This window comes from Peromyscus eremicus, chromosome 12, assembly GCF_949786415.1.
Source record: "Peromyscus eremicus chromosome 12, PerEre_H2_v1, whole genome shotgun sequence".
NCBI lineage: Eukaryota > Metazoa > Chordata > Mammalia > Rodentia > Cricetidae > Peromyscus > Peromyscus eremicus.
The window spans coordinates 80,021,421-80,036,477 of record NC_081428.1 but is presented as its reverse complement, the minus strand read 5'-3'; the positions used below and the strand labels follow the sequence as shown (position 1 = coordinate 80,036,477).

The 15,057-nt window shown below is 44.4% G+C and overlaps 1 protein-coding gene across 1 annotated transcript in view; it reads right to left on the bottom strand.

The window, feature by feature from the left end:
- Vps8 (VPS8 subunit of CORVET complex) overlaps positions 1–13,177 on the bottom strand; it is a 153,509-nt gene extending 140,332 nt beyond the window's left edge. The window contains exons 1-4 of the mRNA XM_059277052.1: positions 13,122–13,177; positions 7,995–8,217; positions 4,667–4,756; positions 149–200 (exon numbers count right to left, since the gene is read on the bottom strand). Coding sequence (XP_059133035.1) covers positions 149–200; positions 4,667–4,756; positions 7,995–8,198 — 346 coding nt within the window. The 5' untranslated portion in view covers positions 8,199–8,217; positions 13,122–13,177. The remainder of the gene's footprint in view (positions 1–148; positions 201–4,666; positions 4,757–7,994; positions 8,218–13,121) is intronic.
- Between the last annotated feature and the right edge of the window lie 1,880 nt (positions 13,178–15,057).

Here is a 15,057-nt window from a genome sequence, read left to right as displayed (position 1 = left end):
ACTCTAAGTGCTAGCCTCTGCCCTCCACATGTGCGCTGTAAAGCATGTATGCGCCTGCCGCCGGCCCCCCGCCCCGCCCCACCCCGCCCCCATCAAACACATCAATCACAATGTAACAGAAATCTTTCGAAAGAGAAAAAAGTCATACCTGTAAGAGCTTTTCCTGCATTCAGAGGAGGGGCAATAACTTTGAAAAGTTTCTAAATTCAAACAGAAAAAGCATCATTGTTTCAAAGCATAATATTTTTAAAGATAATCAAGAACATTTATTAATCCTTTCTGTGATGGAGTTAGTTACTTGCTGTTGAGCTTAAATCCAAAACTTACTATGAACAGAGCTATGTGGAAGAATCACCCAGGAAATGTTGAAGCCACATCCTCATTTAATAAACGCCAGCTACAGGAAGGTCTTGGTCGAGGATGTGATTTCTGATATAAAAAGCATCTTAGGCTCTGAAAGAGCTTTATTATTCAAAGACGAGTCATCAAATGAAGGAACAGCATCACATCAAAGTGATAAAGACGACTTTGCACTGGAAACATCCCAACAGCTGCAGCCCCAGGGAAAAGCACATTACCTACATCACCTCAAACGTACGGACCCCAGGGAAAAGCTCATTACCTACATCACCTCAAACGTACAAACCAAAAGAGAGCTTTGCCAGGGTCTTCCAGAGGAATTCTTGTCTGGTTTTGGAGAAAAGGTCTTACTCTGTAGCTTAGGATGGCCTATAACTCATAGCAATCCTCCTGTCTCAGCTTTAAGTACAGGGATTCTAGATATGAGTCACCATGCCCAACATTCCTGACTGGAAATAAACTAACTTCTTAAAAAAGGTTTTTATGAATATTTATTATTTGAGATACACAGAGTAGGTCCCTTTAAGGTATTTATATTATTCCCTCACCCCCCTAGGATAATGACTAAAAGCCCTTACAGAACTGCCCTGACGGCTCTGGACACTCAACTGCTTCATGCCCTTGCTGCCCTCATACTGTAACCAAACACAAGACTATTTACCACGATTACGGCAGTTTCACAAGCTGTGTTTACAATTTATTTTAATCCACCTTACTCTGTTTTTTCATTGAAAATAAAATTTAATACAATATATACAATAAATTTTAATACAATATATACAATAAAACTATATATATATATGTATGTGTATCTATACACATATATTCTGATCACAGTTTCCCTTCCCCAAACTCCTCTGAGATGCTCTCCTCCTCCCCACCTTCTTTTTCTCTCTTTAGAAACAAACAAGAAAAAAAAAACAGATTTTTTTTAAAAAGGTAGGAAAAAAAGAAAAAATATGACACACACACACAAAATCAGAAACCATAATATACAAGCAAAGAGCCAGTAAGATTTTAAAAATGCCCAAACAAAGCAATATGAGACAATAAATCTCAAAAGCCCATCCATTGCTGGGCCTGGGGCCTGCCCTTACGTGTGGTTTGTGTACCCAGTGAGACCCCACTGGACAGACTGTTAGCACCAAGAAGTGCAAGCTCATCTGTCCATTAGCATCAGGAAGCATGGGGAAAAAAAAAAAAGGAGCAGACACCTGCAGTCTCAGCTCATCCCAGCTACTCCGGTGGTGGAGACAGGAGAAACCCAGGATCAGAGGCTAGCCAATGTGGAGAGTTGCTCACATTATTTAAAGGGACACAAGCAGAAAGCTCTCCTCTGGAAGCCCTAACTCCGCCCCTTCCCTCTAAGGCCTTGGGTGTGTCAACCTTTCCTTCTGTCTGTTCTTAGAACTACCCATTAGTGAGTGGAGAATTATCCTTCCTCCTCTCTGCACACTGCAGTCCCTTCTCCACTGCCCCCTTATTCCCTACCACCACTCAGACTTAAATTAGTAGAGGACTTTCCTCCCAATACAGGGCACTAGGGGGATTTCACAGCCTTTTATCCTGGAAAATGACGGGAGTCATAAGCCTAAGTGACCCTTGACACACATGCCGCCATATTTGGGCTTCTCTCCTCTTTTTCTAGATCTAGGCCTTGCTTAAGTCTTCATAGCACCAGAACCTCTTCTCAGAAATCAGGTGACCGCACTGCAAGAATAGATAATCCCCATAGCAACATTCCCTGTTGGCTGAATAACCCATGATTAAAGTCCCCTCCCTGCCTGTACCCCGCTTTGCCCCTGCCTATATATGCCTTAAGAAGAAAATAAAATCTTGGAGCTTGATCAGATGTCCTGTCTTGCTCTCATTCTTTGTGTCTCTTGTCCCTCTCATTCACTGGCCCTCCCTTTAGGTCCCCCGTTGAAGACCCCGCTGGCCGGGGCAGGAAAACCCAGAAATTTTCAAGATGCAAATTGTCTTTTAATGTAGACCTCTTCAGTACTAAAACAGCTAAGCCCTGCATACTGAAAAAAAGGAACCACTGGGTGAACCTAATGTCTACTGTTTGCGTCTCCAAACTGCTTAATAACAAATTCCAGGCTGCCCCTACCGAAACCCATTCAAGTTGGAAACTACACTGAACTAAAGAGAGGCAAGCTCAAGCCTAATGTCCCACCTGAAACATAGAGGTAGAAACATAAACCAGACTGTAAACTGTTAGTGTCCTGCAGAAGCCCTACAACAGACCACTATCCATGTATGTAATCACCAAGAGTGTTTATTATTCCAGCATGCGGGGGCCTGCCATCCTAACACTGAGGCAAAATGATGACAAGCCCAAGAGAAGCTCGCAGGCTCCTTTTAAGATTAGCTAAGGGGAGCTCCTAGGGCAGTTAGGTCATCTCAGAGATGATTGGCTTAAGCAAGTGGCAATCATATTAGTACATTCTAATTGGCTAGGGCTAGTCAGGGGCTGGTTAGGGCTACAGCTTTTCCCATTTTAGGCTGGCCTGGATAAGTCCCGGGCTTTGTGCTTTGAGGCTAGCTGGCCTAGTCCGTGCTGACTGTGGGGGCTGGCTCAGTGGCCCAGGCTTGGTACATGCTATCTCCCTTGTCTCTGCTGTCAGAGGCACTGAAGACTGATTGTCCTTTGTTCATGGCTTCCTCAGAAACTGCCTGCTCAGTTCCAAGAAGCAGGAACAGAGGCCTAGTTTTTAACTGAGTTATTACAATGGCTGTCATGATATTTGCTTGGCCTCTCATAAATAAACAAAAGCATATAAAATAAAATTGTCAAAAGCAACATAAAAATACAGCAACCACTTTAATTTTTTAAATTAATTTATTTCTATGTGTCTATGTGGGAGTATATGGGTGTACCACAGGATGTATGTGCCGGTCAAAAGACAATTTGTGAGAATTGGTTCTCTGCTTCCAGCATGTAGGTTCCAGGGATCAAGGTCAGGTTGTCAAGAGCCTTTACTCACTGAGCCATCTTACCAACCCTACCTCGACAACCATTTTTATCAATGTGGAATAAATGCCTCAAATTAGAACTGGTTTTGAAGGAACTGTTTTGAGAAAAACTGGAAACTACATTAATTCTTCTACTGTTGGTCTAGAAGTGGCATGAGAACACTCCACATGTGAGGGAACAGCTGACACGGTTAAAGCAAAGAACACATTCCCAATATCGTCCAGTCGGGGTTAGAAACTGACCAAGAGAAAGGAGTGTGACCAAAATTGAAGGTGGTGTGCTCCAACAAATGGCAACTGAATGAGCGACTACTGACCAAACAATTCTAAAGTGAGCGTCTAGCTCCTCGGGGTAACTTTGTCATGACTGCAACAAGCAGGGGCTGAGAAGGACATAGGTGTCTGTAGCCACATCATCTGCAGTGACAAGATGATTGCACTCAAAGCCTCTGCTTCTACATTCTCCCATGAGGTCTCCTGGGAGACAGCATCATCATGAATGCCTTAACACTGGTACCCACAGAACATACTCACAAATCAGCACTGCCCAACAGCACTTCATTTGCTATCATAATCATAAAAATTTCTTAGACCTTTTGGAAAAGTTACATAAAACACAATAGAACTTAAAGTTAAGAGTAGGCATTATTTCTGTCTACTGTTCCCTGATATTTAAATATTTACATACGCCACTAAAGACCACTGAGACTAAAGGTGCAGCTCTGTGGTAGAGAATGCACAGAGGTCCTGAGTTCAATCATCAACAAAAAATTAAAAAAATAAATACCACCTCAAAGTCCAGAGGTAAGGGCCAGTGAGTGGATGGCTCAGTGCTGAAGGCACACTGGCAGCCGGAGTTTAACCCCCAGGACACACGTGGCAGAAGAAAGAGAATACACACACATACACACACACACAAGCAAGCACGCACGCAACCTCAACATGCACACACATGCCTATCCACACATAAACACACTAACATGTATATACACACACAAACACAATAAAAAAATTATTTTTTTAGAGATGGGCATGGTGGCACATGCCTTTAATCCCGGCACTTGGGAGGCAGAGACAGGAGGATCTCTGTGAGTTCGAGGCCAGACTGTTCTACAAAGCGAGTTCCAGAACAGCTAGGGTGGTTACACAGAGAATCCTTGTCTTGAAAAACAAAACAAAAAAATTAATTTTTTTAAAAAATGAACAGTTCTAATAAACCGATATAAAATTTTTAAATGATCAGATGAAAGCAAGCTATTCCAAGTATACAACTATAGAGTAGAGGGACATTAGAATATTAAATGCATCGAGTTAGAAAGTGTCTTACCTCCATTGGGCTAATGAACTCATTCATGCCTCTGTTGTAGACATAGATCATGGCATCATACAGACGATTCTCCCAACACATGAGAACCACCTGTAAAGGGGAGAGTCTCCTGAGTCATCTGACACCAACGATTTTCCTTCCAACTCTGGGAATGAAGACCTTTCTCTTCCCTAAGTTTTCTTACTCCTTTTTCTCTGGTGGAAACTGAAATTTAAATCTCAAACCCAAAGAAAGGGTGTTACTGCAGGCTCAGTATTAGTTCAAACAGTACAATAGCTACTTTAAAATAGCCTTCAACTTCTGATTTCGTTTCTTTGTAACCTTCTCTTTTCAATATTCATTTTACTTTTAATCATTAAAAGAGTCTTCAAAAATTCACAAAACATCTCTTTAGTACTAGAATAAAGCGATTCAGAAAAATGCAGCCTGGAGCTCTACCTTCGTAGAGCTCACACTCAGCTTGGACACCCATCGAAGAAGACAATGAAATGGTGTAAGTTAAGACTCATCAAGAGATATATGAGAGGGTCTAGAGGTAGGAAAGGGAAGGGGGAAATGATATAATTATATTATAATCTCAAAAATAAAAGAAATAATGAAAAGACTTGTAGAAGACATCCAACTAAACACACTCATGCACACACAATTGCTTACGATTAGATAAGCATTCTAAAGGAGCCCGACTTCCTCCTCAGCATTCAAAGTCACTCAGAACAGCATGAGCTGAGGCCTAAGGACACCCGGCACATGAGTCAGAAGACAGATGACCATGAGGGGCTGCATGGGCAGGAGACGGTAAGGACAGGAGACTACACGGGAAAGGATTGTGGCATGGATGAACGGAGAGGAGAGGAGATGTTGAGGGAAAAGAGCAGACGCCTAGCAGAATGAGGTCCTTGTTTTCTGTTCCCATGAGGGCTGTGTCACATCATCCACTGTCAAAACGACTGGAGGAGAATGGCTTGGCAGAGACAAGGACAAGTGGCCAGGGGCAGAAGTAGAAGAACAAGAGATATTTGTACGATTTCCACCCTCTCTCTCTCCTTACTATGACGGACATGTCTTCCACCCTAACCTCCCCCTGCCCCATCCAGCTGCTTAAGATCTTCACCAAGATGTCTAGCAGCTATCACAGAACAAATGGTAAGTAACACTCCTGCCTCTGCCTTTCAGAGTCGGACTGCTTGTCTTCCAGTTACCTTCAGGTGATCACTATTCACCCTGTCCGTAAAACAACATCTTTACGTACCCTCATTACCTCGCTCATACATCCTTACACCCAACTTAGTCTCCAAAACATCAAATCAAACTGACCTTCTCCACCACACTGACCTTCTCCACCACACTGACCTTCTTCACCACACTGACCTTCTCCACCACACTGACCTTCTCCACCACACTGACCTTCTCCACCACACTGACCTTCTCCATCATCTACCATCCCTGGCAGCAGAGTGATTCTGCTAAACAGTCTAATGATTTCTATACAGCTCTTAGAACACAGTGAACACATTTTTCCTTTCCTGGGAGCTCTGCTTCTAATCATTGGCCTCCAGATCTGCTTGCCTCTTTCCCATCATTTTATACACAAGGCAGAGTCTCTTCTCCCCTTTACATTGGTTTTTACCTAAAATGAACTTCTCATCCAAAATACATGCACCATTGATTTCTTCTCTCTGCATCTGAACGCCTTTTTTTTTTTTTCTTTGAAAGAGAGTCTCATGGATCCCAGACTGGCTGTAGTCTGTCTTACTCTGTATTTTGAACCTCTAATCCTCCACAACCCCAAATCCTGGGATAACAGACACACACCACCACCCTCAGTTTTCTGATACCTTCTGTCTGTCAGAAAGATCCTCTGTAGTCAGGCAGCCTCAGGTAGCCTATCTCTACTACATCAGCCTTTTGATTTGTAATCTAACACTTGTTTTCAAATTTTATCTTTCTGCTAACTGCCAAACTTCTCTCCTTTAATTTAAGCTTTATGAAGAGGCACTGGACACCAGGATAACTTCAGCAGCCTCAGAGCCTGGCTCACAACAAGCACTATGGAAGGAGTTGACAAATGCTGCAGATAAAAGAAACTAAAAGGAGGATGTAAAAATTATCCAAACTTAGGGACCTGAGTTTAGTCCTCAGCATCAGGAGAAGAGCCAGGCGTGGTGGTGGACACATAATCCCAGCACCAGGGACGTGAGGACAGGAGGACCCCTGGAGCTCTGGCCCGCAGCCCTAACTTAATCAGGGAGCTCAGGTCCCAGGAACAGGCCCAGACAGAAGCTGGGTACTTCCTAAAGAACAGCACCCAAGACTGAGCTCTGGCCTCCACATCCAAAGATACACACCAGCAAACAAGCAGAGAGAGAGAGAGAGAGGGAGAGAGGGAGAGAAGGAGAGAAGGAGAGAGGGAGAGAGGGAGAGAGGGAGATTGAGAGAGAGAGATCAGAGCGTATTTACATTGTACTTAGCAAAAGCTGAAAATACTAGGAAGGAATAAAAATTTCTCCTAGCTGTGACAGTCATCTATGAGCAAAGTGACATGTTCTCAAAACACTGGGCTGTTGGCAGACCATGCCATCTACACCAAATCACCCACATACCAAAAAGGCATGTGCACAGAGAACCCTGCTTTACCTCAAATGCTCACATTAGGAAAAGAATAATGGTGTTTCCAAGCTCTCTTTCTGTGGGATCTGAACCTTTAGAAGGGACCGACCCTCCTAAGACATCTGAAAGCCTCTCAGATCTTAGCTGGAGAAGCTTGGACACTCATTATGAGGACTAATGAGAATTAAAGAATTAGACTGTGAAATGCTTGAAGCAACAAAACCGACCCTCACATAAAGACCGAAAGCTCACCATCCACCACAGGCTGCCGACTTGATCTAAAAAGCCCTCTCATTTCCTCCCACACCATCCTCTCATTTCAAAACTCAATTCTGCTTGTGTGCCAGCTGATTTTTAAATGACATCATTCTCTTAAATGTAAGAAAGGTCTTTATTAATGAGAAGGTATTCATGGTCGGAAACAACCTGCCAGATGAAACCTATGTTAGTGAGCAAACTGAGAAAGGGTCAGGCAAGAAGCCTTTCCTGGGTGATTTAAAGATGAAGGGCCAGGAGCTCTGAAGAATGGCTGAGGATCACTCTCTGGCTTGGGGGCATTTTTTACCTCATTTCTACTTACATAAAGTCCTAAGAAGTGTATCAATAAGCGAAAGGGCTCACTAACTAGGGTCTGTGGAGGGCAGGGAGCGGCCTTATTGGTCAGGTAAGTATAATCAGTGAAGGAACAGCGCTTGCTCAAGTGGGCAGACTGTCAACTCACCTGCTGAATGTCTAGGCTGGTGATGTCCATGTGTACAATGAGGGCTTCCACATTTTCCATTAGCTTTTTGTCTTGGAAATGAACAATCAAGTCTTTCATGACCTGGGGTGTAATCCCCACCAATCTGTCGCTTAAAATGTAGGGCTCGAGGCACTCCAAGAACACTCCTTTTGCCACTGAGTTTTCACTTAATTTGTCATACATTTGGCTAAATAAAAGATCCCTGCAGCAGAAAGGAAAAAAACAGTTAGCTTTAGGAACATTCCAAACATCCATTAAACTTAGTCTAAGTATGTCACATCTTCTCCAAATTTCAATTCACACCAGTTTAATAGAAGCATTAACAATGTTTGCACTGAACTTCGCAATAGCGTACAAAGCAAACCTTTCCAACAATTCTTTCCAGCGTAAGAGATGCTGGCAGACAGGGTGTTGCATTCCAGTAATCCCACCACCCAGAAAGCTGAAGCAGGGTGATTATCAGTTCAAGGCCATCTTGGACTAAAAACAAAACTGATTCCGTGCATAAGGGAGCTTGCCACTAAGCCTGGAAACCTGGATTTGATCTCGGGTCCCACAGGGTAGAAGGAGAGAGAGAAACGATTCTGCAAGGTTTCCTCTCACCTACACGCTCAGGCTGTGGCATGTTCTCCTCACCAAAACAAACACATAAATAAGTATAAAACCAAAGAAGCTGACGGCGTTCTGCGGCTCGCTGAAGAGCACGCAGCTCTCTAGCCTACCTCCTGTGTTCAACTCTTAGGGCAATTGCCTCTTACGGCAGTGACGGCGACAGGAGGGACAGGTAAGAGGGAAGACATGATGGAGTGGACAAACTACCCAGGGACCCTGCACCCTTCTCCCGCTTCCGACACCTAAACACTCTTGTGAGCTACAGATGAGCTTCCTGTCTAATCCTTCACGTCTCCAGGGGAACCACAAGTTCAGCGCACAGCACCAACGTTAACAGAGAAGACACTTCTGTGCGAAGGGCAGCGTACAGTGTCGGTAAGACTCAAGGCACTCACTCGGAGCTAGGATCAGAAAGCAAGAACCACCAGACTCGGTAACTCCGATCCATATCACTACCTCATGACAAAAAGGAAACAAGATTCCACAACACGATCTCGTTATTCTGGGAAGGAGGAGGAGAGAAAGGTACACACACAGTTTCTACACTTAGTCTGTATTCTCTGAGGTGCTGACGTGTTTCCTGAGGGCTAACTGCAGCCCTGCTGTGCACTATTTCAGCCTCACCTCCTAGAACAAAGTCCATTATGAATAACAGATGAGGTTCTAGAGGCGTCACTTTTACTAACACTTGTAGTAATAAATACGTTTTAGAGAGCTTATTTTTTTTTTTTGCTGCAAACAGAAAAAAAATGGTTAAACTCATCTTATACATGATCAGTTTTATAACTTTCTTTTTAACGTGAAGAACTTTCTGATGATAACTGAAAGTTCTGAGAGGAAAGAGAAGTGGGCATTGTCAAGCAGCAGACCTGCCGATCTCCACTACGTACATCGAGCCAGCTCGGAATAGCCAAGGACTAACTACTGCGTGTCCACTGGGGCTTGCTGAACTACTGATGGCTCAGCTTCCCACACAACGGAGTCACTGAGTTTAATCACTCCAGATACTACCCACAGTGATGGAAACTCAAGGTGGCCAGCACAATTACGCTTTACTGAAATATAATCCAAATACTGCACCCATTTTTACATGACTTTCAAAATTAGGGTTCCTTCACAGGGGCTCTGGGGCACTGCACAATAAAACTGACATTAAGTCTAGTAAGATGATATTTACACTGTACACAATTTGCTCCTAAGGGGAATCTCAATGGCACGAGTCCTTTTCATATTTGGGTGTGAAGAAGAAAGAGTAAATACAGAGCAAGCGGAGAACACCAGTTTAAGGAGAAAGATGGAGAAGGTACACACATGTAACAATCCTCTGGTCAAGCAAGCCTAACTACTGACCACTGTAACCTGATTAGTGGTGGCAACTCTGAACATTTAGTATTTATCCTCTAGCATTCAGTATTGACTTCATGTGAGTATTTAAACACGGCATATTCACATCTAACACTTTTTTTTTTTTTTTTTTTTTTTTTTGGTTTTTCGAGACAGGGTTTCTCTGTGTAGCTTTGCGCCTTTCCTGGAACTCACTTGGTAGCCCAGGCTGGCCTCGAACTCACAGAGATCCGCCTGGCTCTGCCTCCCGAGTGCTGGGATTAAAGGCGTGCGCCACCACCGCCCGGCTCACATCTAACACTTTAATTACCACATTTGAAATGGAAGGAACCTAACAGAGAGATGGCTTAGGAATAAAGGATCAATGTTGATCAAACAGCTTCTTCGATCCTTCCCCTAAGCCCAGGACTAGACAGGATCTTAGACCAAGGGGAAAGAAAGTTAAATGGGAAGAAGCTAAATCAAGAACAGCTCAGATCTAGAACAGAAAGAGAGAGGATCCAAAGCCTGCACAACCTCAGGCCCTTACACCATGGTGGTGATGTGCCCTGGCCCTCCGGTGGTTGCTGGAACTTAAAGAGCTGGCCAGGCCCAGGAGTAAAGAAAACAGTCATGTGGGACCCTCATCAAACAGAAGCTGGACCAACACAATCGAGTTTTGAGACTCAGGAAACAAAACTGAGAGACAAGAAAACTGTGGTATTTCTATCACCGACCAGGCAGTGAGGAGCATGTGCCCAGGAGTAAAAAGAGGAGGCGGGGAGGGAGAGCTACAAAATGACCGGAATATGCCGTGACTCTGGTATTCCTCTGGGAGATTCCCAGTGACGAGCACTGTATTGACCCCGAAACGACCCAGAGGAAAACATGCTGAGGTAGAAGACTATGGAAAGGGGTGGCGGAAATGAAGGATGATAAAGAGAGTCAGTCTAATGAGACTAAAAGGTGGAGGAGTTCTGTCTTCTGTTAACGTGTTTAATGAGAAATCCCTGCTCTCTGGCTAGCTGGCTGATTGGAGAATATTTTCTTTTGAAATCATACATATAAGAAATGTTTATCTACAGAACATTTTTGAGAACAACATACAATATTTGCCAGACTTTTTACCCCATCTTGTCCTTCATTTTACAACCTTTGGGGTCATCTTAACTTTGGGTCGCTGTGAGAGAACTCAGCACTCCAGACAGGGAGCACCAGCCACCTTGTTCATTCAATCATCAAGTATTAAAGAGCCACTTTACACCAAGAACCACGCTTTTTAGTAGAGAAGCGTGTCCTGCTATAATTAGAATTCTATCGATGTGAAGAGTTCAGTGGACTGCAATAGTTAACACCATTGGGGAGCCTCTTTACCTACACTTCCTGCTCTGGAAACAAGGCCAGCATTGCCTCTCTGAAATTTGAGAGTTAAATGAATCAAAATATATAAACCTAAATTACTAAGGTTTATTTTAAAAATTAAAAACATAGCCGGGTGGTGGTGGCACACGCCTTTAATCCCAGCACTCCGGAGGCAGAGCCAGGTGGATCTCTGTGAGTTCGAGGCCAGCCTGGTCTACAGAGCGAGATCCAGGACAGACATCAAAACTACACAGAGAAACCCTGTCTCAAAAAACGAAAAGCAAACAAAAAAAATTAAAAACATAACTAGCAAGAAAGTGAGTGTGAAAATGGGGTAAAAATTACACTCTATCAGGAAAGGACGCAGAGGGCCCATACAGCATCACGACGTCAAGTCTTCGAAGGTCTTCACACCCGAGGAAACTTCTCCCTTCAGCACTTACTTCTAAGGAGGAAACTGTACAATGCAAGACTGTCAACAGTATCTCTACTGCAGCACGTGCGCATCACTGATGACAGCTGAACCACGGAGTCAATCTGAGCCACAAGTGCACAGGAGCTGTAGCTCCCCACAACACAGTCAAATCAGACAGAGCACACGACTGCCCCTTGATAACCTTCACACAGGACTGTAGCTCCCCACGACACAGTCAAATCAGACAGAGCACACGACTGCCCCTTGATAACCTTCACACAGAAGCTGTAGCTCCCCATGACACAGTCAAATCAGACAGAGCACACGACTGCCCCTTGATAACCTTCACACAGAAGCTGTAGCTCCCCATGACACAGTCAAATCAGACAGAGCACACGACTGCCCCTTGATAACCTTCACACAGGACTGTACCTCCCCACGACACAGTCAAATCAGACAGAGCAAACAACTGCCCCTTGATACCCTTCACAACAGTACAATCCAGCCTTTTAGGAATCTAGTTCCCAAAGGATATGCATATTCATAAGCCAAGTGAGTGCTGTTGGGGTCTTAGTTGTACATGAATTATATACTCACACACGATCTTTAGCCCTTAGGAGCTCAGGAGCTAGACTCCTGTGCCGAGAATCTCACCTTTGCCCCAACAGCTCCTGTGAGAACCTGACAAGTTTCTTAGTCGCTTGCTGCCTGCGGCACATCATCTATGAAATAGATGAGCAACGCTTACCCCCTTGCTATACACGTTAACAAAGTGCTACAACAGTTACAGACACCGATATAAAGGGCCTAGAGGTGCTCGGCTGTTACAAGTGTCAAAGAATATGAACGGCACATGTGGGAAGTTAATAAAGCTAATACTTAAACCTAAAAACTCTAATCTACAGTTTTACACTGACTTTGTTTTTAATTAAAAGGCTCTGAGCCGGGCGGTGGTGGCGCACGCCTTTAATCCCAGCACTCGGGAGGCAGAGCCAGACGGATCTCTGTGAGTTCGAGGCCAGCCTGGTCTCCAAAGCGAGTTCCAGGAAAGGCGCAAAGCTACACAGAGAAACCCTGTCTCGAAAAACCAAAAAAAAAAAAAAAAAAAAAAAAAAAAGGCTCTGAGAACAAAAGATACAAATACTGTGGTAACGGCCCGTAAGAGCGCATCACCCTACATGATACCTCTCCCTCCACCCCTGGTGCACACAAGCACAGATGACAGACCACAAGTCTCTGTTCGGGGAAAGTTAAGTTTATCATATGAAGAGTCTGAAAATGAAAGAATGAAGTCTGTGCAAATTAAGAAAAATTCCAGTGAAACTTAGAGAACTCCTAAGCAAGAGACTACCTGGGTTCGAACTGACGGAGGCTGACAGGCAGTGGATACTCACTTTCGCTGAAGCAGAAGGCAGTAGTCCACTATGACTGGCACCGTATCCTGGAGGAGAGCAAGGAAGATTATCAGCTCAGCCGCCCCACAGCCCACTGGGGACAGCAAAGGTCGGCTTCAGGTGCTGCGGACTCCTAGGATGATACAACTTTGGACCGTGCTGTCCTCAAGCAAATCTGCACCCACAATTCAACAGTTCAGGGGTGGAGGGCTTTTTAAAGATTTTATTTTTGTTTTATATTCATGGATGTTTCGCCTGCATGTATATCTGTTCACAACATGCATGCAGCCCACAGAGGCCAGAAGAAAGCATCGGATCCACTGGAGCTGAAGCTATAGACAGGTGTGAGCTGCCACGTGGGTTAGGGGAATGAAACCCAGGTTGTCTGAAGAGCAGCCAGTGCCCTTAACTGTGGAGTCATCTCCAGCCCCCCCACCCCCCCCAAAATGTTTAAATCCATTCTGGGTATCTACTGCAGCTATGTAACAGAAAGAGAGGGTGGCAATGGGCGAGAGAGAAAAGCAGTAAGAAATCGAATTAAATTCAATATAAACATGAGAAAAGTAAAATTTTCTATTTATAGCATCATGTATAGTACGAGCTTATAGTTTACAATGGCATTAAAATAAACAACAGACATCAAATTGAAATACATTTGGTCCTGATGGTGCTTCGAGTGACTTAGAGTTACCTGTGTTTTTGCTTAATGTTCTAAACTAACTTTATAGTTGATTTAACTTCTCAGTTTTATGTTTCAGAGTTCGTCATGTGTGGTCTCATATCAAGTCATAATTCCGGCCCTTTTCAAAGAGTAGCTCATTATGGCTGGACACTAACAGCCCGGGCTGCAGTCCTCCAGCACAGGACACCAGAGCTAGCGGACCACACAGAACACAGTACACACTTAAGTGGACAGAGGTCACCAAGGAAAGCTTTCTTGCCAGAGGGAAGATCTAAAGAGGCCCTGCAATCCTGAAGTGATCACCTTGGATCACTCCCCCTTTCTTGTCAATATTCCTCATGACCAGGTTCATAACCTTATTTAGAGTCTTCACGCCGGGCAGTGGTGGCGCACGCCTTTAATCCCAGCACTCAGGAGGCAGAGCCAGGCGAATCTCTGTGAGTTCGAGGCCAGCCTGGTCTACAGAGCGAGTTCCAGGAAAGGCACCAAAGCTACACAGAGAAAACCTGTCTTGAAAAAACCAAAAAAATAAAAAATAAATAGACTCTTCACAAACAGGACCTGCGGGCTGGTGATAGGGCTCAGCAGGTAAAAACGCTTGCTGCTGGCCTCACAGCCTGGTTCAAACCCGCACGGTGGAATGAGGCACCTGACTCCCACAGGTTGTTGTCTGATGTCCAGACTTGTGCCACAGCACCTGAACGCCTGCACACACACTCACACAGAATAAGTAAGTACGGAAGGTTAAGACCAGGAATTAAACTCAAAGATTCACTAGGAGTCAGAGCTACATCGGCTCTCAACTTTCTGGAAGAGAGGAGCAGGCTAGATAACTGGGTGGGAGTTCCTAGAAACGCTGGGGACGGAGGGGGGATCTAGTGATAGCATTTCAAATATGCAGGTAAGGGTTAGAAATCCCTCAGCAGTCAAGGACCACATTAGCTGGCCTGAAAACTTCCTGTAACTCTAGTTCCAAGGGATCCAACCCTCTGCCTCTGTGCACACCTGCGCTCACACACACAAACACACACACACACACACACACACACACACACACACGTATATACAAGTCTTTTAAAAATTACATAAAGAAGTGAAACACACAGCCGGGCTCTCACGAAAGGAAGGACAGCAGCGTCTAAAGTGGACGAGGACCGAGAGGCAAAGCAAGAAGCATCACCAACCAGGTGACGCTGCAGAGGAGCCCCAGTTTCAATGCCACAAAGAGCCTGAGAAGGGAAGGGGTGGAAATGC